The 23,293-nt window shown below is 43.0% G+C and overlaps 2 protein-coding genes across 2 annotated transcripts; both read right to left on the bottom strand.

The window, feature by feature from the left end:
* Nucleotides 1-10,553: 10,553 nt before the first annotated feature.
* On the bottom strand, nt 10,554-14,168 carry LOC122922880 (G-protein coupled receptor 84-like). The gene is made up of 2 exons (XM_044273633.1): nt 14,118-14,168; nt 10,554-12,400 (listed from the first exon to the last, which is right to left on the bottom strand). Exons 1-2 carry the CDS (start codon nt 14,154-14,156, stop codon nt 11,225-11,227), a joined length of 1,215 nt encoding a protein of 404 aa, XP_044129568.1. The 5' UTR covers nt 14,157-14,168; the 3' UTR covers nt 10,554-11,224.
* Nucleotides 14,169-19,329: 5,161 nt separating this feature from the next.
* Nucleotides 19,330-23,222, bottom strand: LOC122922879 (G-protein coupled receptor 84-like). Its single transcript, XM_044273632.1, has 2 exons — nt 23,124-23,222; nt 19,330-20,671 (listed from the first exon to the last, which is right to left on the bottom strand). The coding sequence occupies exons 1-2, from the start codon at nt 23,160-23,162 to the stop codon at nt 19,496-19,498; spliced, it is 1,215 nt and encodes a 404-aa protein (XP_044129567.1). The 5' UTR covers nt 23,163-23,222; the 3' UTR covers nt 19,330-19,495.
* Between the last annotated feature and the right edge of the window lie 71 nt (nt 23,223-23,293).

The following is a 23,293-nucleotide window of genomic DNA, read 5'->3' as shown; positions in this document are numbered from 1 at the left end:
CTGACATTGATAGCTTTTAATGTGATTTGTGCATTTGACTTGTATTTCATTGTGTCTGGACGTTTTTTAAATTTAGCTATAGCTGAAGGCCTCTGAAAGGGGGGACTCCAGGGGCGGATTGGAAACCTAAAGTGGCCCTGGAAAAAAATACTCAAAAGTTGCCCCATGTTGTAGGAGGGTCTAAATTGACAGGAGATAGGGCAATAAAAGTAGGGGGGTCAGCAATACCATAGTCCAGAATACCATATACCACAGCGCTGCACAATATATTGCCCCAAAAGCTGTCCCTCTGTGTTGGCCATCCTCCTCCTCCAGTTGTCCTCCTCCTCCAGTTGTCTAATTAATATATGAGCAGCGTGACTAGGTGAGATGCAGGAAATAGTTAAATTTAAGAAAGCATGTCGCTGGCTGGGTACATGAGTAGTGATGTCCCGAACTATTCGCCGGCGAACAGTTCCCGGCGAACATTGCTTGTTCGCGTTAGCCGCGGCGGGCAACATATGCGATGTTCGGTCCGCCCCCTATACATCATCATTGAGTAAACTTTGACCCTGTACTTCACAGTCAGCAGACACATTCCAGCCAATCAGCAGCATACCCTCCCTCCCAGACCCTCCCACCTCCTGGAGAGCATCCATTTTAGATTCATTCAGAAGCTGCATTCTCAGTGAGAGGAGGGACAGTGCTGCTGCTGATGCTGATCTAATAGGGAAAACGTTAGCTAGGGCAGTGTTCTGTGTCCACAGACTCATCTGCTGTAAGGACAGCGTCCTGACAGCACCCCAAAAAGCTCTTTTCAGGGCTGGTACATCAGTCTGCTTTTATTTTAATTTTATTTTTTATATATATATATATATATATATTGCAGTTGCCTGCCCGTGTGTGAGAGGCTGCAGGCTCAGTCGCAGACAGTACTGTGTGCACACCATTCATACAGGGTGTGACAGAAAATACCTTGCAGATAAAAAAAATTCAATTTAATATTTTTCTGTGATATAATCCCAGTTGCAAGCCAGTGTGTGTCTGGCTCACAGACTGTACTGTGGCCACTGGATAGGCCTCCAATTATACCGTTACAGGGTGTCACTCACTCACAAATACCTTGCAGATAAAAAAAATTCTATTTAATATTTTTCTGTGATATAATCCCAGTTGCTAGCCAGTTTGTGTCTGGCCCCAGACTGTACTGTGGCCACTGGCTAGGCCTCCACTCATACCATTACAGGGTGTTACTCACTCACAAATACTTGCAGATAAAAAAAATTATATTTAATATTTTTCTGTGATATAATCCCAGTTGCAAGCCAGTGTGTGTCAGGCCCACACAGACTGTACTGTGCCCACTGCGCACCACTTATATAGGGTGGCACAGTACCTTGCACGCATAGTACCACTTATCTAAAAAAAAATGACATGCAGAGGCAGGCCACCCCACAGGGGCCGTCGTGGTCATGGTGCTGTGAGTTCCACTGGCCCTGGAACAATGCCCAGTGTTCAGAGGCCACGTACTCTGAACCCCAAAAATTCAGAGAAAATAGTTGACTGGCTTACACAGGACACCCAATCTTCATCAGCTTCCGCTAAGAACCTTGACGCACCATCCTCCTCCAGCTCAGCTTTGGTCACCTGCTCTCAAGTTACCACTCTCCCGCCCGCCGCCACCACCACCACTACCACCACAGCCGCTTCACTTGATCCCTCAGAGGAGTTATTTACACATCAGTTGGATGAAATTAGTGATGCGCAACCATTATTGCCAGAGGATGAAGATAACAGGGATATGTGTCAGTCAGGCAGCATTACACACATGGACATACAGTGTGATGATGATGATGATGTTGTACCCGCTGCTGCTTCCTTTGCTGAGGTGTCAGATACAAGTGAAGCGGTTGATGATGACGATGTGTCCGTGGATGCCACGTGGGTGCCTGCTCGAAGAGAAGAAGAAGAGGGGGAAAGTTCAGAAGGGGAGACAGAGAGAAGGAGGAGACGAGTTGAAAGCAGGGGGAGGTCGTCGCAAGGAGCTAGTGGCACAGTCAGACAGCATGTATCGGCACCCGGGGTCAGCCAGACAGCACGCCAATCAACGCATGCTGTTGCCACCAACAGAATGCCGTCATTGCAAAGCTCAGCAGTGTGTCATTTTTTTTGTGTGTCTGCCTCTGATAACAGCAATGCCATTTGCAACCTGTGCCAAAAGAAACTGAGTCGTGGGAAGTCCAACACACACCTCGGTACAACTGCTTTGCGAAGGCACATGATCTCACATCACAAACGCCAATGGGATCAACACATGAGTACAAGCAGCACACAAACTCAAAGCCACCATCCTCCTCCTGGTCCAGTATCTTCAGCCACGTCAACCACTGCTGTCCTCCTTGCCCCCTCTCAACCACCCACCACTCCGCCTCTCACCTTCAGCAGTTCCATCTCATCTGCCCACAGTCATGTGTCTGCAAAGGAAATGTTTGAGTGTAAGAAGCCAATGTCACAGATTCACCCCCTTGGTCGGCGTCTGACAGCTGGCTTGACGGAACTCTTAGCCCGCCAGCTTTTACCATACCAGCTGGTGGAGTCTGAGGCCTTCAAAAAATTTGTCGCTATTGGGACACCACCGTGGAAGGTACCAGGACTAATTTTTTTTTCAAAATAGGCAATCCCAAACCTATGCTCAGTGATTGAAAAGGAAGTCATGGCATCTCTGGCATACAGTGTTGGGGCAAGGGTCCATCTGACCACTGATACCTGGTCTTCAAAGCATGGTCAGTGCAGGTATATCACCTACACTGCACATTGGGTCAACCTGCTGACGGCTGCCAAGCATGGAATGCGTGGCTCTGCAGCAGAGTTGGTGACACCGCCACGACTTGCAGTCAGGCCTACTGCCACCTCCTCTACTCCTCCTACTCCATCCTCTTCGATAACCTCCTTGGCTGAGTCCTCTTCTGCAGCGGCATCTGGCTGCACATTAACTGAATCCCAGACATTCAGCGCCGAAACAACATGCCAGTGAGGCGCTTGATTTGCGACAGCCCGACACGTTGGAATTCAACACTCCTAATGTTCGACCGCCTGCTCCAACAAGAAAAATCCGTCAATGAGTATTTGTATGACCGGGGTGCTAGGACAGCCTCTGCGGAGCTGGGAATTTTGCCACGTTACTGGACGCTCATGCTCAATGCCTGTAGGCTCATGCGTCCTTTTGAGGAGGTGACAAACCCAGTCAGTCGCACCGAAGGCACCATTAGCGACCTCATCCCATTTGTTTTCTTCCTGGAGCGTGCCCTGCGAAGAGTGCTGGATCAGGCTGTAGATGAGCATGAAGAGGAAGAGTTGTGGTCACCATCACCACCAGAAACAGCCTTGTCATCATCGCTTGCCGGACCTGCAGCAACGCTGCAAGAGGAGTATGAGGAAGAGCAGTCAGAGGAGGAATGTGGCTTTGAGGAGGACGAAGACCAACCACAGCAGGCATCCCAGGGTGCTCGTTGTTGTCACCTATCTGGGACCCGTGGTGTTGTACGTGGCTGGGGGGAAGAACAGACCGTCAATGACATCAGTGAGGAGGAGGAATGGGAAATGTGTAGCTCGGCATCCAACCTTGTGCAAATGGGGTCTTTCATGCTGTCATGTCTGTTGAGGGACCCTCGTATAAAAAGGGTGAAGGAAAACGACCTATACTGGGTGGCCACGCTACTAGACCCCCGGTATAAGCAGAAAGTGGTGGAAATGTTACCAAATTACCGAAAGTCATAAAGGATTCAGCAGTTCAAAACCAAACTAAAAAATATGCTTTACACAGCTTATAAGGGGGATGTCACAGCATAATGGGAATCTAACTGGGGAAGAGGTGAAAGTAATCCTCCTCCCACGACCACGGCGGCAAGGACAGGATGCTTAACAGATGTGTTGTTGATGGAGGACATGCAGAGCTTTTTCAGTCCTAAACATCGCCACAGCCCTTCGGGATCCAGCCTTAGAGAACGACTAGACCAACAGGTAGCAGACTACCTCGCCTTAACTGCAGATATCGACACTCTGAGGAGCGATGAACCCCTTGACTACTGGGTGTGCAGGCTTGACCTGTGGCCTGAGCTACAGCAGCGGCTGCAACAATACCTAATTTTTCAGGCATGTGTACATGCCTAATTTTTCTGGCCTCCGGTGCTGCACTGTGGCTGCAAAAAAAAAAAGGCACATACATGTGTCAATTCCCCTTTGTGATCGGTACCTTGTTGTGGTGAAGGGGCTTGCGTATCACAATGAAGCAATCATAACCTTTATGAGTGTGTTGGCAATGTTGCCACACCCCAGATTATAAGGCCATTGCTTCATTATGATCAGACTAAAAGCGATGGGCTTGTTGTATGGGTTTTTAATACATAAAATAAAAAATCATAATAAAGTCTCTTAATAGTTTATTAGAAATAATGCAGACAATTTAAAAAATCCCCATCAATTCCAATACAAACCAAGTACAGAGCTAAAAACTAAATTATTCCAGGATGTCGTAATGGTTCGTTAATTCGACATGGTTAATCAATTCGACACACGTCCCCGGATAGGGGACGTAACAGGGATTAAACTGATAGGAATAGTACTAGTTAAGACACCACTCATATAGGGTGTCACAGCACATTGCTCCGTGCACGCGCAGTGCCCCAACTTGGGAGTAAGAGGACCAACCAAGCTGCTTTTTCCATCTCCCGGTTCCTAAAATCAATTCACTTTGATGTATCAGAGTTTGGTCTGTCACTGTGAAGGCAGTCGAAGGTACCCGGCCTAAATTTTTTTTCACAAAAGGCAATCCCTGATATGGGACGTAACAGGGATTGAATTGATGAGAAGAGAACTACAGAAAATACCACAGTATGACAGTAAATTGCACGGCGCAGACGCAGTGACTGTGGATTCAAACAAAGGGGAGGGAGCCAGCGTTTTTTTAACCATCTCCCCGTTCGAAAAATCAATTCAATAAATGGACCCCAGATTGGAGACGTAACAGGGATTAAACTGATGAGAGTAGAACTACAGAAAATACCACTCATATCGGGTGTGACAGTAAATTGCACGGCGCAGACGCAGTGACCGTGGATTCAAACAAACGGGAGGGAGCAAGAGTTTTTTTTTTAACCATCTCCCTGTTCGAAAAATCTATTCAATTCACCTTTCGAGGACCCTTGGTGTTGTACGTGGCTGGGTGGAGGAAGAAACCTTCAATGACATCAACGGGACATGGCTAGCTTGGTATCCAACCTTCTGCAAATGGGGAGTTTGCGGTTGGGCAAATGGACTGTTTGCGGTTGTTCACGGTGCATTAAAAGAGGAGTTTGGTCTGTCAATGTCTGTGAAGTGGGCGTAACCCTTACACTACCTGATCGTATACACACACTGGATGTTTTAAACAACGTTGTTCAAAAAAATTTAGGATTGTTAGGTAATTTATGCCCTTTAGGGATTAAAACCCAACTCTGCGTCAACTATGTAATTTTCCTTGAGAGTTTTGCCATGGATCCCCCTCCGGCATGCCACAGTCCAGGTGTTAGTCCCCTTGAAACAACTTTTCCATCACTACTGTGGCTAGAAAAAGTTCCTGTGGGTTTTAAAATTTGCCTGCCATTGAAGTCAATGTCGGTTCGCCCATTCGCGAACATTTGCAAAAATTCGCGCTCGCCGTTCGCGAACGGAAAATTTTATGTTTGCGACATCTCTATACATGAGTACCTGATTCTCAGAGCGCTAATTACTGAGAGCCTATTATGTACCCAACCAGCGGCATAGATGGGGGGCTTGGGCGGCCACCAAGGCATCAGCCCAGCTGGAATTTTCCCTGTAAGGTCTATGGCCAATCCACCCCTGAGGGACTCTGAGTGGCCACAGTCAGTAGCAGTGGTGCCACTTGGAGGTGGAGTTAGCCATTACATCCACATATTTATATATCACATTTATCTTTTTCAGTGATTTTTCTTTAGTCTATAGTATATACTTGAAGAAAAGATACCTTAAAGTCTGAATGCACTCCTATTTCACCTTGGTAGAAGCAATTTTTTGTGTACTTTTGCCCTGCCTCTTCCAGAGGTGACTTTTATTAGGTGATACATATAACTGTGCGTGTTATCCCTCTCATTGGTTGCTTGGTGCACATAGAGGTAACAAGAAGCAGAACACTATGTGCAGGGTCTGCTCTTCTGAATATAGATGCCCAATGGCATAGATAGGTTTAGAGGTAGGTCCTGCCTGACTGAAACCACCTTGGCACTGGTAGGCGGGCACAGATGTGTTTTAAGCAAGATATATTGGCTAAGAAAATCAGTTAGGGCTTAGAACATATATAATATTTGCATCTACTGTGTTAGTGCATTATTTTCAGTGATTTTTCTTTTAGAAATCTGCCCATTACATCCACATATTTATTTGTCACCTTGTGCAGGATGTTTTTGTTATCTTTTTCAGTTATTTTTGTCTAGGAATTGGAGCTAGGTTAAAGGAAATTGATATAAGTGACGTCTCTCACCAAATATTGTTGTTGCCGTGTAAGGTCAGGCTAGCAAGTGAGGCTCTGGCTGTGGTCTGCATACAGGGTCATGATACAGTGCTGGTCAGTGGCGTACACACAATCCATGGGGCCCCGGTGCGAAACTGATGTATGGGGCCCCCTCCCCGTCGCCCCCCAACCTGCCTCCAAGCCCCCCCCCCCCCGACTACCTCCCCTACTAGTGTTGTAACTATAGTGTAATGGGCCACAGTGCAAACAGTTTTACAAAGTTTTACAAAGAACCGGTAGATTTTCTTACTAAGGGCTCTTTCCGTGCGGGTAATCCGCTGCGTGACTGAGGGCCAAGCCCCATTCTGGACAGCAGAGACACGGAGCAGTAACATGATTGACTGTGATCTTTTTACTACAAAATCACAGTGACAACTTTATGTCTCTGTGATTTTGTAGTAAAGAGATCACAGAGAGGCACGGAGCATAATCAGTCATGTTAATGCTCTGTGTCTCTGCTGTCCGGAACGGGGCTTGGCTCTCATTTACGCAGCGGATTCCTCGCACGGGATCCGCTTGTGTTAAAGAGCCCTAAACCCAATGCATGGCTACACTCACCCAGTCCTAATAAAATCTGGTCCTACCTCATCCAGGGTGTCGCTGGCGTCGGCGTGATGTCCGCTGGATCCAGAAAAAGGTCCCTGTGGTGAGAAAAAAAGAATAATCACATAAGGAAGGGATGGTGACTGCCCCTGTGAAATCACCAGCAGGGGGCGCTGTGCTGGCCTGTAAGACTGAGCCATGCCAATGTGTAGCAGGGTAATCTAGGACATTTCCCCTAAGTGCAACCACACGGTACTAATGCCCACCTTGTGGCCCCTCACAGTAGTTATGCCCACCTTTGTTCCCGTCACAGTAATTATGCCCAGATATGTGCCCCCTCATAGTAGTTATGCCAAATATGTGTCCCCTTACAGTAGTAATGCCAGATTATGTGCCCCCTCACAGTATTAATGCCAGGCTATGTGCCCCTCACCTAGTAACGCCAGATTATATGCCCCTTACAGTAGTAATGCCAGATTATGTGCCCCTCACAGTATTTATGCCCAGTTATGTGCCCCCTCAAAGTAAATATGCCCACATATGTGCCCCCTCAGAGTGGTTATGCCAGATTACGTGTCCTCTCACAGTAATAATGCCAGATTATGTGCCCCTTCACAGTATTTATGCCCGGTTATGTGCCCCCTCAAAGTAAATTTGCCCAGATATGTGTTCCCTCAGAGTGGTTATGCCAGATTATGTGCCCCTCACATTAGATATGCTCACATATGTACCCCTCACATTGGTTATGCCAGATTAGGCTCCTTTCACACTAGCGTTCGTCGGTCCACTCGTGAGCTCCGTTTGAATGAGCTCACGAGCGGACCCGAACGCCTCCGTCCAGCCCTGATGCAGTCTGAATGGAGCGGATCCGCTCAGACTGCATCAGTCTGGCGGCGTTCAGCCTCCGCTCCGCTCGCCTCCGCACGGACAGGCGGACAGCTGAACGCTGCTTGCAGCGTTCAGCTGTCCGCCTGGCCGTGTGGAGGCGAGCGGATCCGTTCAGACTTACAATGTAAGTCAATGGGAACGGATCCGCTTGAAGATGAGCCCATATGGCTCAATCTTCAAGCGGATCCGTCCCCCTTTGACTTTACATTGAAAGTCTGAACGGATCCGCTCAGGCTGCTTTCACACTTAGAATTTTTTCTAAGTTATTAATGCAGACGGATCCGTACTGAACGGAGCCTCCGTCTGCATTAATATGATCGGATCCGTTCAGAACGGATCCGATCGAACGCTAGTGTGAAAGTAGCCTTACATGCCCCGTCACAGTAGTTATGCCTTCATATGTGCCCCCTCATAGTTATGCCTTTATATGTGCCCCCTCACAGTAGTTATGCCACATTAGGTGCCCCCTCAAATTAGTTATGGCAGATTAGGTGCCCCTCAGTAGAGATGCCAACTTTTGTGCCCCCTCACTCTAGTTGTTCCCATCAATCCCCCCCCTCTGCCCCTCTGCCCCTCTGCCCCCTGCCCCTCTGCCCCCTGCCCCTCTGCCTCTCTGCCCCTTTGCCCCCCTGCCCCCAGTCTGCAGCATTAGAAAAAAAAATCTTACATACTTACCTTCTTCCCTGAGGAGAGTAGGCAGCTTGCCGGGTTTTTAGGTCTCCTCCCACAGTGACAGGCAGCAGCGCGATCTGGGGCCAGCAGGGGGAGCTCCTGAGCTCTGAAGATCAGTGAAGCAGGGAGCAGAGAGGTTTCCCTGCTTCACTATAGAAACGGAACTGCCGGCCCTGTGTGTGTGAGTGCGTGCCCCCCCCTCCCTTACTTGACCCTCCGGCCCCCCCATATTATACATGTAATGGTGGCATGGAGCGCTCTGATGGGGCCCGAAATTGCCACTGTACTTCATGCCGGGCCCCACCAGAGCGCTCCATTACATCTGAGTACAGCGGGAGCCCTGCCAGCGGCCTGGGGGGGTCCACAGGTGGCCGGGCCACCTGGAGTCCCGGGCCCGGTCGCAACTGCGACCCCTGCGACCCTGGTATGTACGCCACTGGTGCTGGTGTGTTAGTCGGTCCAGGGATGGGGGTCGGCAGAATGTCACCCAGTACAAAGGTGCAGAAGATCAATCTAGGATGCCAAAGGGAGAGACTGCAGTGCAGTTAGAGTCCCAGCACACGGCCAATACGGCCAATCTTGATTGAGTGACTTCAGCAGTCCACTATTCTGGAAAGTGAGTCTGTCATCAGAAATCATTGTAACAATAAAATATATGAACTGTGCCCTCTACTTGTAGAGTGAACTGAAACTGCCATGCATATGTGCCTCTATGAAAAAAGTCTGCTTGAGTTTGAATTGTCCTGACTGCTGCCCTTCAACATTTGTATTTGACAGTACCTTAACTATTCCTGCTGCTGGGTGAGATACTAGTACCAGAACTATTACACACTGTGACAGAGACATAATGAAGTGTTGAGCGCAAATATTCGAAAAGTGAATGTTCATAGCGAATATCGGAACTTCGAAAATTTTCAAATATTTAGAATATAGTGCTAAATATTCGTAATGACAAAATATATATTTTTTTTAACACAGTACACATCAGGTGACATCCCTCCCTTCTTCTAGCTTGTGGGCCAATGAGAAGGCTTTGACACAGCTTAGCAACATCCCTAGCAACCAATAGAAAAGTTGCCTACCCCTTACTATATAAGAACCTTCCCAGCAGCTATTTTCTAAAGTTTAGTGCAGTTATGAAAGAGACAGCAGTGTGATTGCTGTGCTCTGTGCTTTGTTGTATTACATTAGACAGTTAACTTATGTATATAATTCAGATAGTTAGTGTAGGTTAGATTAGTCTATAGCGTAGGTTCCAGTGCAGGATGTTAGGCAGTGTAATAGGTTCTGTTGTCCATACATACAGTGCTGCCCATAATTATTCATACCCCTGCAGTGTCGGACTGGGGTACCTAGGGACCACCAGTAAAATTTATTTTGGGGGCCCACCGTACGAATAATTCAAATATAATAAATAATCAAAAAATGTTTTATATGAACATAGGCTGGTCGAGGTGCTGGACATTGAATATATGTATGTAGTGCAGTAAGTCTACTGTGTTATGTGCCACTTGTGCAGGGGGTGAGAGACTAGGGGCCCACCTTGCTCAGGGGCCCACCGGGGGATTCCCCTGTATCCCTGTGGGCCATTCTGAGCCTGTACCCCTGGCAAATTTTGACTTAAAGTTACTTTTATTCAACCAGCAAGTAATTTTTTGACGGGAAATGACATTGGTCTCTCCCAAAAGATAATAAGACGATGTACAAGAGGCATTATTGTGGAAAAAAGACATTTCTCAGCTTTTATTTACATTTGAGCAAAAAATACAAGATGTTCCGCACTGTGGAAAATCTCAGAGGACGTGGTCGGAAGCCAAAAGTGACACCTGTGCTGGCCAGGAGGATAGTTAGAGAAGTGAAAAAGAATCCAAGGATCACCACCAAGGCCATCCTGGTGAATCCGGGCTCTGCTGGTGACAATGTCTCAAGGCAGACAATCCAACGGACACTGCACAATGCAGACCAAGGAGGAAGCCACTTCTCAAGATAAGGCACACAAAAGCTTGCTTGGCTTTTGCAAAAAGCAGTGTAATAGGTTCGCATTACGCGAAAAATACATTGCCGATTTTCGAAATCAAGAATATAATCTCGAATTCGCGAATATATGACGAATATTCTACAAAATATTCGCAAAATATTGCAGATTCGAATATTGCCCCTGCCGCTCATCACTAATAATGAATATAGATTTTCTCATCAATTATACGAATATAAACATTTATTATCACTATGTATATAAAACAGCTTTATAAATATATTATATACAAATATGTTCAAGTGCATAAAAATAAACTATAACGATCATGTTCTCATTTACATTTTGACCATCAGTTTTTGCAAATATAAACTAAAAAAAGAATGCAAATGTTTTTTAGTTGCAACAGGATACACTACTTTGTTAGCTTTTTTCCATGGCATAATCAGTATTTGAATTTGTCCATAAATACTTAAATATAGGTAAAGGTGCTTTAATAGTGACTTTGGAAAGCCATATCAAAAGTTCATGAATGATGTCTACTGCTCACATTTTGCTCTTGAATATTGAAGATTCGTGTATCCAGTCACAATGTCAGGATCTTATATTCCTCTGAATTTGTTAATGATTAGAGAAAAAACTCTTCTGTAACTCTCACGGAACTGGCGGTTCATAGCTGCATACAGTATAGGATTGATGCAACTGTTTAACCAAGTTAGATTTGCCGCTATCATGTGAAGAACTTGAGGTGCTGCATTTTTGGCATCAAAAATGTTGAGTAGTAAAAAGGGGATATAGCTAACCACAAAGAAGAGAAAAACCACAAAGCACATGCGAGTGACCTTTTTGAAATCTGAACCAGAGTCCTTTGGTTGAGGTACTGTGGCAGGTGCTGATCTAACATAATCTGTAGACTGAGAGGTCACTGTAACTTTTGAAGAGCTAACATGTTCTGAGATGATTTCACTGGAGGCTGCTGTATCTACACCACTGTCTTCTAGTTCTATGTCATGAAATTTACTGTTGACACCAGATTTATCACTAGAAGCATTTGACTTTGTATTTTTGGTTTTGGCAAGTTTGTACTGGTCCAAAGCCTTGGAAGCAGATTTAACTTTGAGATGGATGAGCAAATAAAAGATCCCAACACAGCTTAGGCCTACCACAAAGTAAAACCCCATTAGAATGGTGGTGTAAGGTCTTCCTTTTATACGATGGAAGCTACAGGTACAAACTTTTGGAACTAAAACATAGACTGGCCAAAGTGGTGCAAAGCTGGCAAATCCTGCCATCCAGGTGGCCAGGAGAATGAGTGTTGCACCCAACTTGCAAAAAATACGATCAAACAGTTTATTGTTTGTGATGAGAATGTAACGGCTGACAGCGATGAGGCACAGATTAATAATCGATACAGAATTAGAGACAAACAAAAGCATTCCGAAGACTCGGCAGAAGATTTCTCCACTTCTCCAGTACAGGTGAAGGTATGAGTCTACAGAGAAGGGCTGTAAAAACGTACAGTACAAGATGTCCGCCAGAGTTAGATTGATGATGAGTAGATTGAATCGGGTCTGCAGCTTTTTATCCAATGCATAGGCAACAACTGTTAACACATTGCCAGATGTCCCCACCAAAGACACGATAATGCCCCACGTCACAGCAAAGTATCGATAATCCACAATAGATGGATGATAGCAAGAGAAGGGATCTGAATCATTCATTGTGGACGCTGAGTCATTCATGGTGGTGTGTGGACTTTTCTTCAGCAGTGTTTCTTTCTGAATGGTTTAAAATAAGAAAACAGGTTATTTCCATGCACATTAACCAGATTCAGTTACAGTTTTATGCTATATTCATGCAATTTGTATGTGCTCAGAGATTAGAACAACCTTTTTTTTGCTAAGACAGCAACTAAGATGCTGTTACCTCAGACTTACTATCTATAACAGTTGTAAAAGTCATACCAGTCATAGACACAGCTAAAACTGAGATTAACACATCTTTAATGATAACGCCACCTTTCTACTCCTCTAGAAAGCCAAGATATTGGAAGTTGTTGGTGAGGGCCTCACCCTGTAGAGTTTCTTTACCAGTCCATGTGCCTAGATGTGACATGAAGTACCATGGTTGCAGGCGATTTTATTTCCCGGAGAGGCAGTTCCTTGGTTTGCATGGCGTTGACTATTACGGTACATATTGCTATTATGTCTTTAGGTTTCCTCTTACAATTTTGATATAAGAGAAGATGTTAATTTTGCTTATTTTGATCTCCTCTTGTTTTCTTTTAACTACTCATACAGTACATATTAACCACACGCTGAGGAACAGGCCATAAACATGTTCTGATCTCAGCGACCTGTCTACAATTTTGCAGACTAGTTTTGCACACTGTCTGTGGACAGAAGCACTAAGCATAAGTATAGAATGCTTTCAGAACCTTTCAGATATTGATGGTCATGTCTGTAAGTGTGGACTGAGTTTCTATTTTTGACTTGCATACATTATTTTTGAGAAGGGGAATTTCGAGGCAACCCTTATGGCCAGTTCAGGCTATATTCTACTTCTCATAACGTGATGCAATACTATGCTGCACAAATAATAGTCATTGAAAAATCTAATTGCATATACCAAAGTGTGTTCTAAAATTTCCTACGAAGAACGCTAGTGAGTTTTTTTAACATTTGCCTGATAAACCCTCAGAAGAAGTAAGATCAGAATTCATCGAATAGCATGCAAGGAGCACATACATCACTTTCCAGGTCAATGCAAAAGAGCTATTTCTATTGTATAACATCTTTTAGGAGTGAAGAAAATCACAGAATTATAATTATTCTGCAGACGTCTATTAGTGTAACGTAGAATTTCCACTAAGCCAAGTATTATTCAAAGTATTATTATGTAAGCTCCTGAGTTATTAACGCTTTATTGTAATAATTAAATTGTATAACATGACTATTTTACACAACTCTGTTTGGGGACCGTGGCCCCACCTCAAAAACAAGCAGAAACAGTTATTTTTACTAACGACCATGACCAATATATTTGGCTTTTTTTTTTTAAAGCAATTGAACATACTGCGTGAAGATGAGTTGTGGTGGGAAGAAATTATAGTAATAATTAAGAGGTGAATACAATATTTCTGGAAGGAAGAATATCACTCGATGAATTAATACTGATTTTGTTTTTAATGCTGCTATCAGTAATTGTCAGTTCTGTCATTATCAGTTTTTTAAATTCTTTGAATTTAATGGATGACAAGCTGATGCAAGCCTCAACTTATATATTAAAAATGCACATAGACCTAAAACGATTTAAATAACCTCTGGCTAAATAGACTAATCTCCAATCCAGCAGCAATCATTGTGGTATATACCCTGACACTAAAGGAGGGATTATTTATATATTAAAAGTTCCTTTTCAGCAACATAAGCTTGTAAAACTATAGTAAATTCAGAATGAGACAAATTTTAGATATGTAGGCTAGGACATACTCACCAAATGCAGGGTTACAACTGGCAGATGGTCTGAGATCATATGGAACCTAGGTCTTTATATAAGGTCTTCCCTAAAAAGCCCAACCTTGCTCAATAATTTCCCATAAGTTCTGTATGTTACTTCTCGTTTTAACTTGTACTGTTTTTTTTTTGTTTTTTTGTTACAGATGTTATATCATGCAATTTCTGATATCACTTTACAACAGTCATTGGAACAAGAGCTTAAGGCATTTACTGCATATCATCACACAGCACTATGCCACTTTAGGGAAATTAAGTATAATACATCTCATAATGATACAAATAATTTAACACATGATTGATCAGGACTGAATGACAGAATCCTGGGTTTGTGGGGAGATCATATGCTATTGCTGGCTAAACTCAACAGATAGAAGTGAGGCAGCACTCCAGTTAATACACGCCTTTATTCACCCTTTAATGTTTCAGCTCAAATGAGCCTTTCTCAAGCATAAACTGAATATAGAAGAATTAAGGGACTGGAACTCTTTAAACTCTTTAACCAGTGATTGATCAGTCATCCCTATGCATTTACTGTGTGTCAAGTTGCGACCAGGAAGCAGAGACCAACGGGGACCCAGTAAACATTGGAACAGCAATGGATGGATGGGATAGATGAGGTGACTAATGCTTCTTTTTCTTAATCCACTCTTCCCTTCTATAAATTTTTTTATCAGGCCAGACAACTCCCCAAGGTGTAAATGCCTTGGATCATTAGAGAGTCCTCTGGATGACAACACAATCCCCTGATATAAAATTCGAATTTCAGTTAACATCTAAAAATCATAGGGGTTCTTCATAAGACAACCCCTTTGCATATCACCTGTGAGGACATTTGGACCACTGCATCTTTTAGCCAGAGTAAAGAAGTGTGAACAGAGAGTTTGTATATACATTTCAATGGCCAACCACACCTTTCCTGGGTGATATCGCCTGTTCTGTGGAGGTTTCATAAGCCCGCAGATCAAGTGGTCACCGGACTGTCTTCCTTCTAAAAAGAGGTTGTCTTAATTAGACAATTCCTTGTAGACATCTTGTAGAGGATGATTCCTCTCCAGTCAAAGAACCCCTATTTCTAAAATATAAAGCCAGCAGTGTGCCCCAAACTAAGACAAACCATGTTAGCTGTATATCACCCTCGCCTGAAATTCTAATTAAAAGGAATTGCATTAATGCAGCTTAAAATTATAATTTTGTGAAAAGGTTTAATATCCTAGGCTCAACGTCTCACACTCTAGTCAGCTAACTATTCCATACCCCCTGAGCAAAGGGTACCTCAAAAGGGTGACTTTGGGGTTTCATAAGCTGTAAGCCATAATCATCCCATCCAAAGGCTTGAAGTATCTCAATTTACGTGTAATGAGTCTACCTCATATGTTAGTTTCACTTTTTAAGTTGCATTACTGAAATAAATGAACTTTGCACAATATTAAAATTTTTCGAGTTTCACCTGTAAAGTTGATTTTAGAGAGTTTTATTTCTTCAGAAGAAGAGATAAATTGCATACCTTTTTCCAGGCAGCATTGCCTGTAAGACTCTATATGCCAGCTGTCAATGTCTCCATAAGGAGAAATATTACATCCCAAACATCAAAGGCTTCTTGAGCAACCAACCTGTTCTGCAGTGATAAAGGCAATCAACCCTGGAAAAAATCTGTCAATAGATGGTTGTCTCTTCCTTTTGGAAGACTCTTTGATTTGGTTGAACTCCCTGGTCAAGACACTTTAATGTATTAAAAATGAACGTACAGGGTAGCTACCTATAGTGGAGTGGAGTGAATAATGTGTTTTCTCTTCATGGGACAATGAGATGGAGCATATTTAAGTTACACTTGATATGTTTTTATTCTGCATTGCATCTCATTAGGATGGTCTCATTGAGGAAAGGCAGTGGCGTACTGCCAATATAGTTAGACCACGCAGCTGCTATGGGGCCCGTGGGAGGGGGGCCCGGAGTGCATGGAAGCAAGGGTACACAGTACCTTGCAGGGCTTGTTCCTTTCTCCAAAGTAAACTTCACCGACCCGACATGAGCAGACAGCCCCCCTCCCCTCTCTGCAGTGTGATATTCCATCATGTGTGAGGAGGGGGCGGAGCCAGAGGAGCCGAGGCAGCAGCAGGAGATATGGAGACTCTGCTCTCTCTGACCTCCTGTGTGTTACTGTGCCTCCAGTATAAAGTTCAGTCCCTCACTGGTCCTCCTACACAGCAGTAATGGGGTAAGTTACTGTGGGAGGAAAGTTAGAGTCCTGAAACTGCTTCCCCTGCACATCTTGTGTCCTCCCCCCCCCCCCCCCGTTGTTCCAGCCACTCACAGACCTCTGCCCACTGACTATCTCACCTATACTTCATGCAGAGCAAGAAGTTATGTCTCCCAGTGACCCCCCTCCCCCATCAGTGGCATTTCAAATTTTCCCAGCCCTCATCCCCCTATGTATGATGCAATGTCTCTGGAGGTTATATCAGTGCTGGAGCGTTATAAGAGGAACGGCTAATATCAGTCACATAGGATGTAATGTCTCTGGAAGTTATATCAGTCTGGAGCATTATAAGAGGAGCGGCTGATATCAGTCACATAGGATGTAAATGTCTCTGGACAGTGCACAGCCAACATCATTTAATCCCCCAGGTGCCATGATCAATGCTGATCGCGGCACCTGTGAGTGAAGGCGGAGGAATGCGGTTCCCTCTATTAAAAAAATATATATATTTATCCGTAACAGTTTCAAAAGGTTATTTATACATTGTATTTCTTTACTTATTAGCAAATGAGTGTGGCAGGGGAGGAGCCAGGGCCAGAAGTGGGTAATAGGCGGAGTTAGGGGCCCCAATTCTGATTCTTGCTATGGGGCCCAATGATTTTTGTGTACGCCCCTGAGGAAAGGTGTTAAAGTGGTTGGTCGCTCTGGGACATTAATATGCAATATGTCCACTAGGATTCACTGTTATCTCCAGAACTACGCCCCTGACATGAACAGATAGCAGCCACACATGCACAGAAATCCTCCGTTTAACTCTATGGGAGTTCCAAAAATAGCGGATAGCCGGTTTGGCTATTTCCAGCAGTCTCATAGAAGTGAATGGATAGATGATTGCACTTGTGTGGTGTGCTCTCCATTAATCATTACGGAACTCCTGAAAACATCCGAGTATGCTCAGTTGGCTATTTTTGGAACTACTATAGTCACGAATGGAGAACACGTCGCACAGTTCTGTAAGCTTTCCTTCACCTTGGGGGCCACATTCTGGAGATAAGTTTGAGTCCCAGCTCCTATCTGACATTGATAACTTTTAATGTGTTTTGTGCATTTGACTTGTATTTCATTGTGTCTGGACTTTTTATTTATTTAGCTATAGCTGAAGGCCTCTGAAAGGGGGGATTCCAGGGATGGATTGGAAACCTTAAAGTGGCCCTGGAAAAAAATACTTAAAAGTGGCCCCATGTTGTAGGAGGGTCTAAATTGACAGGAGATGGGGCAAGAAAAGTAGGGGGGGGGGGGTCAGCAATACCATAGCCCAGAATACTATATACCACAGTGCCGCACAATATATTGCCCCAAAAGCTGTCCCTCTCTGTTGGCCATCAATAGTGGCCATTTTTCTCCTCCTCCTCCAGTTTTCCGATTAAGATATGAGCAGCATGAGGAGGTGAGATGCGGGAAACAGTTAAATTTAAGAGAGCATGTTGCTGGCTGGGTACATGAGTACCTGATTCTCAGAGCGCTAATTACTGAGAGCTTATTATGTACCCAGCCAGCGGCAGAGATGGGGGGCTTGGGCGGCCACCAAGGCAACAGCCCAGCTGGAATTTTCCCTGTAAGGTCTATGGCAAATCTGCCCCGAGGGACTCTGAGTGGCCACAGTCAGTAGCAGTGGTGCCACTTGGAGGTGGAGTTAGCCATTACATCCGCATATTTATTTATCACATTTATCTTTTTCAGTGATTTTTCTTTAGTCTATAGTATATACTTGAAGAAGTGACACCTTCAAGTCTGAATGCGCTCCTATTCCACCTTGGCAGTAACAGTTTTTTGTGTACTTTTGACCTTCCTCTTCCACGGGTGACTTTTTTTAGGTGATGCATTTAACTGTGCGTGCTATCCCTCTCATTGGTTGCTTGGTGCACATAGAGGTAACAAGAAGCAGAACAATATGTGCAGGGTCTGCTCTTCTAAATGTAGATGCTCAATGGCATAGATAGGTTTAGAGTAGGTCCTGCCTGACTGAGACCACCTTGGCACTGGTAGGCGGGCACAGATGTGTTTTGAGCGAGATATATTGGCTAAGAAAAAAATAGTTAGGGCTTAGTCCATTAATAATATTTGCATCTACTGTGTTTATTTTTAGAAATCTGCCCATTACATCCACATATTTATTTATCACATCATGCAGGATGTTTTTGTTATCTTTTTCAGTGGTTTTTGTCTAGAAAGTGGAGCTAGGTTAAAAGGAAATTGATATAAGTGATGTCTCTCACCAAATATTGTTGTTGTTGCCGTGTAAGGTCAGGCTATCAAGTAAGGCTCTGGCTTCGGTCTGCATACAGGGTCATGACAAAGTGCTGTAGTGTGAGTCGATCCAGGGAAGGGGGTCGGCAGAAATGTCACCCAGTACAAAAGGTGCAGAAGACCAATCTAGGATGCCAAAGAGAGAGACTGCAGTGCAGTTAGAGTCCCAGCACATGGCCAATACGGCCAATCTTGCTTGAGTGACTTCAGCAGTCCACTATTCTGGAAAGTGAGTCTGTGATCAGCAATCATTGTAACCATAAATGTATGAACTGTGCCCTTTACTTGTAGAGTGAACTGAAACTGTCATGCTTACAGTATGTGCCTCTATGAAAAAAGTCTGCTTGAGTTTGAATTGTCCTGACTGCTGCCCTTCAACATTTGTATTTGACAGTACCTCGACTATTCCTGCTGCTGGGTGAGATACTAGTACCAGAACTATTACACACTGTGACAGAGACATAATGAAAATAGATTTTCTCATCAATTATACGAATATAAACATTTATTATCACCATGTATATAAAACAGCTTTATAAATATAATATATACAAATATGTTTAAGTGCATAAAAATAAACTTATTTACATTTTGACCATCAGTTTTTGCTCATAAAAACAAAAAAAAAAAGAATGTAAATGTATTTTAGTTGCAACAGTATACACTATTTTGTTAGTTTCTTTCCATGGCATAATCTGTATTTGTATTTGTCCATAAATACTTAAATATAGGTAAAGGTGCTTTAATAGTGACTTTGGAAAGCCATATCAAAAGTTCATGAATGATGTCTACTGCTCACATTTTGCTCTTGAATATTGAAGATTCGTGTATCCAGCCACAATGTCAGGTTCTTATATTCCTCTGAATTTGTTAATGATTAGAGAAAAAACTCTTCTGTAACTCTCACGGAACTGGCGGTTCATAGCTGCATACAGTATAGGATTGATGCAACTGTTTAACCAAGTAAGATTTGCTGCTATCATGTGAAGAACTTGAGGTGCTGCATTTTTGGCATCAAAAATGTTGAGCAGTAAAAAGGGGATATAGCTAACCACAAAGAAGAGAAAAACCACGAAGCACATGCGAGTGACCTTTTTGAAATCTGAACCAGAGTCCTTTGGTTGGGTTACTGTGGCAGGTGCTGATCTAACATAATCTGTAGACTGAGAGGTCACTGTAACTTTTGAAGAGGTAACCTGTTCTGAGATGATTTCACTGGAGGCTGCTGTATCTACACCACTGTCTTCTAGTTCTATGTCATGAAATTTACTGTTGACACCAGATTTATCACTGGAAGCATTTGACTTTGTATTTTTGGTTTTGGCAAGTTTGTACTGGTCCAAAGCCTTGGAAGCAGATTTAACTTTGAGATGGATGAGCAAATAAAAGATCCCAACACAGCTTAGGCCTACCACAAAGTAAAACCCCATTAGAATGGTGGTGTAAGGTCTTCCTTTTATACGATGGAAACTACAGGTACAAACTTTTGGAACTAAAACATAGACTGGCCAAAGTGGTGCAAAGCTGGCAAATCCTGCCATCCAGGTGGCCAGGAGAATGAGTGTTGCACCCAACTTGCAAAAAATACGATCAAACAGTTTATTGTTTGTGATGAGAATGTAACGGCTGACAGCGATGAGGCACAGATTAATAATCGATACAGAATTAGAGACAAACAACAGCATTCCGAAGACTCGGCAGAAGATTTCTCCACTTCTCCAGTACAGGTGAAGGTATGAGTCTACAGAGAAGGGCTGTAAAAACGTACAGTACAAGATGTCCGCCAGAGTTAGATTGATGATGAGTAGATTGAATCGGGTCTGCAGCTTTTTATCCAATGCATAGGCAACAACTGTTAACACATTGCCAGATGTCCCCACCAAAGACACGATAATGCCCCACGTCACAGCAAAGTATCGATAACCCACAATAGATGGATGATAGCAAGAGAAGGGATCTGAATCATTCATTGTGGGCGTTGAGTCATTCATGGTGGTGTGTGGACTTTTCTTCAGCAGTGTTTCTTTCTGAATGGTTTAAAATAAGAAAACAGGTTATTTCCATGCACATTAACCAGATTCAGTTACAGTTTTATGCTATATTCATGCAATTTTATGTGCTCAGAGATTAGAACAACCCTTTTTTTGCTAAGACAGCAACTAAGATACTGTATCACTGTTACCTCAGATTTACGATCTATAACAGTTGTAAAAGTCATAGACACAGCTAAGACAGAGATTAACACATCTTTAATGTTAACGCCACCATTCTACTCTTTTAGAAAGCTGAGTTATTGGAAGCTGTTGGTGAGGGCGTCATCCTATAGAGTTTCTTTACCAATCCATGTGACTAAATGTGACCTGAAGTACCATAATTGCAGGCAATTTTATTTCCTGGAGAGGCAGTTCTTTTGGTTTGCGTGGAGTTGACTATTACATATTGTTATTATGTCTTTAGCTTTCCTCTTGCAATATTGATATAAGTACAAGAGAAGATGTTAATTTTACTTATTTTGATCTCCTTTTGTTTTCTTTTAACTACTCATACAGTGCATATTAACAGTAGGGGTTGTTATTTTGTTTATACATATTTTTCCATCTATATGTGTGTTTTTTGTTTTCCCTGGATTTATTTATTTCCAATCCAGGTCTATGAGTGGGGCTTTATTAGGGCAATAGCGAGACTTAGGTATGGGGGCAGGGTGTCTCCACCATCAGGGGACATCCCTGTGCACAGGACTCTAGATCTTGAGGGTCATTCAGGGAAAGATTCTTTCCCACCCATTTACCCATTACCCCCACCTTTCCTAGTCAGCACTCTATTGACCCCATTTAAGAATTTATCCTATCTATAATAGGAGTCCTTGTTGAGTATATCTACCATACTTAGGACATCACCTGAGCAAACTGTTTTTGCTCCATTACCCGTCTGAATAATAAAAGGTATCGTTTTTAGTAAGCATGTTTAAATTCTACTTTTTTCTAAAACATATTAACCACACGCTGAGGAATAGAGATGAGCGAACTTCTGTTTTAAGTTCGGCGTCTAAAGTTCGGGTTTGGATTAGCGGAGAATCCCGATCTGGAACCGGATATGGATTCCGACTTCCGTTGTGGTCCGTGGTAGCAGAATCAATAATCGGCCATTATTGATTCCGCTACCACGGACCACAATGGAAGTCGGAATCCATATCCGTTCCAGATCGGGATTCTCCGCTAATCCAAACCCGAACTTTAGACGCCGAACTTAAAACAGAGGTTCGCTCATCTCTACTGAGGAACAGGCCATAAACATGTTCTGATCTCAGCGACCTGTCTACAATTTTGCAGAGTAGTTTTGCACGGACTGAGTTTCTATTTTTGACTTGCATACATTATTTCTGGGAAGGGCAATTTCGAGGCAACCCGTATGGCTAGTTCAGGCTATATTCTACTTCTCATATCGTGATGCAATACTATGCTGCACAAATAATAGTCATTAAAAAATCTAATTACATATACCAAAGTGTGTTCTAAAATTACGACGAACTAGTATTTCCTGGTATCTTTCTATCTATATACCTGTGGTCCTTTTATCTTGCCTAAGGGTTTCATAAGTGATCTTTACTGATCACTCACTGATGACTTAAGAGAGTAGGTTATGAGAAAATAGTGAGTTTTGTAACATATGTCTGATGAACTCTCAGAAGAAGTAAGATCAGAATTCATCAAGTAGCATGCAAGGAGCACATAAATCACTTTCCTGGTCAATGCAAAGGAGCTATTTCTATTGTATAACATCCTTTAGGAGTGAAGAAAATCACAGAATTATAATTATTCTGCAGACATCTATTAGTGTAAAGTAGAATTTCCACTAAACCAAGTATTATTCAAAGTATTTTTATGTAAGCTCCTGAGTTGTTAACGCTTTATTGTAATAATTAAATTGTATAACATGGCTATTTTACACAACTCTGTTTGGGGACCGTGGTCCCACCTAAAAACAAGCAGAAACAGTTATTTTTACCAACGACCATGACCAATATATTTAGCTTTTTTTTTTTAAAGCAATTGAACATACTGCGTACAGAAGAGTTATGGTGGGAAGAAATTATAGTAATAATTAAGAGGTGAATACAATATTTCTGGAAGGAAGAATATCACTCGATGAATTAATACTGATTTTGTTTTTAATGCTGCTCTCAGTAATTGTCAGTTCTGTCATTATCAGTTTTTTAAATTCTTTGAATTTAATGGATGACAAGCTGATGCAAGCCTCAACTTATATATTAAATATGCACATAGACCTAAAACGATTTCAATAACCTCTGGCTAAATAGACTAATCTCCAATCCAGCAGCAATCATTGTGGTATATACCCTGACACTAAAAGAGGGATTATTTGTATATTACAAGTTCCTTTTCAGCAACATAAACTTGTAAAACTATAGTAAATTCAGAATGAGACAAATTTTAGATATGTAGGCTAGGACATACTCACCAAATGCAGGGTTACAACTGGCAGATGGTCTGAGATCATATGGAACCTAGGTCTTTATATAAGGTCTTCCCTAAAAAGCCCCACCTTGCTCAATAATTTCCCATAAATTCGGTGTGTTACTTCTCGTTTTAACTTGTACTGTTTTTTTTTTTATGTTACACATGTTATAT

The sequence above is a fragment of the Bufo gargarizans genome, unplaced genomic scaffold (assembly GCF_014858855.1).
Source record: "Bufo gargarizans isolate SCDJY-AF-19 unplaced genomic scaffold, ASM1485885v1 original_scaffold_1015_pilon, whole genome shotgun sequence".
Lineage (NCBI taxonomy): Eukaryota > Metazoa > Chordata > Amphibia > Anura > Bufonidae > Bufo > Bufo gargarizans.
The sequence above is the reverse complement of the archived record's forward strand: the minus strand, read 5'-3'. Positions and strand labels throughout refer to the sequence as shown.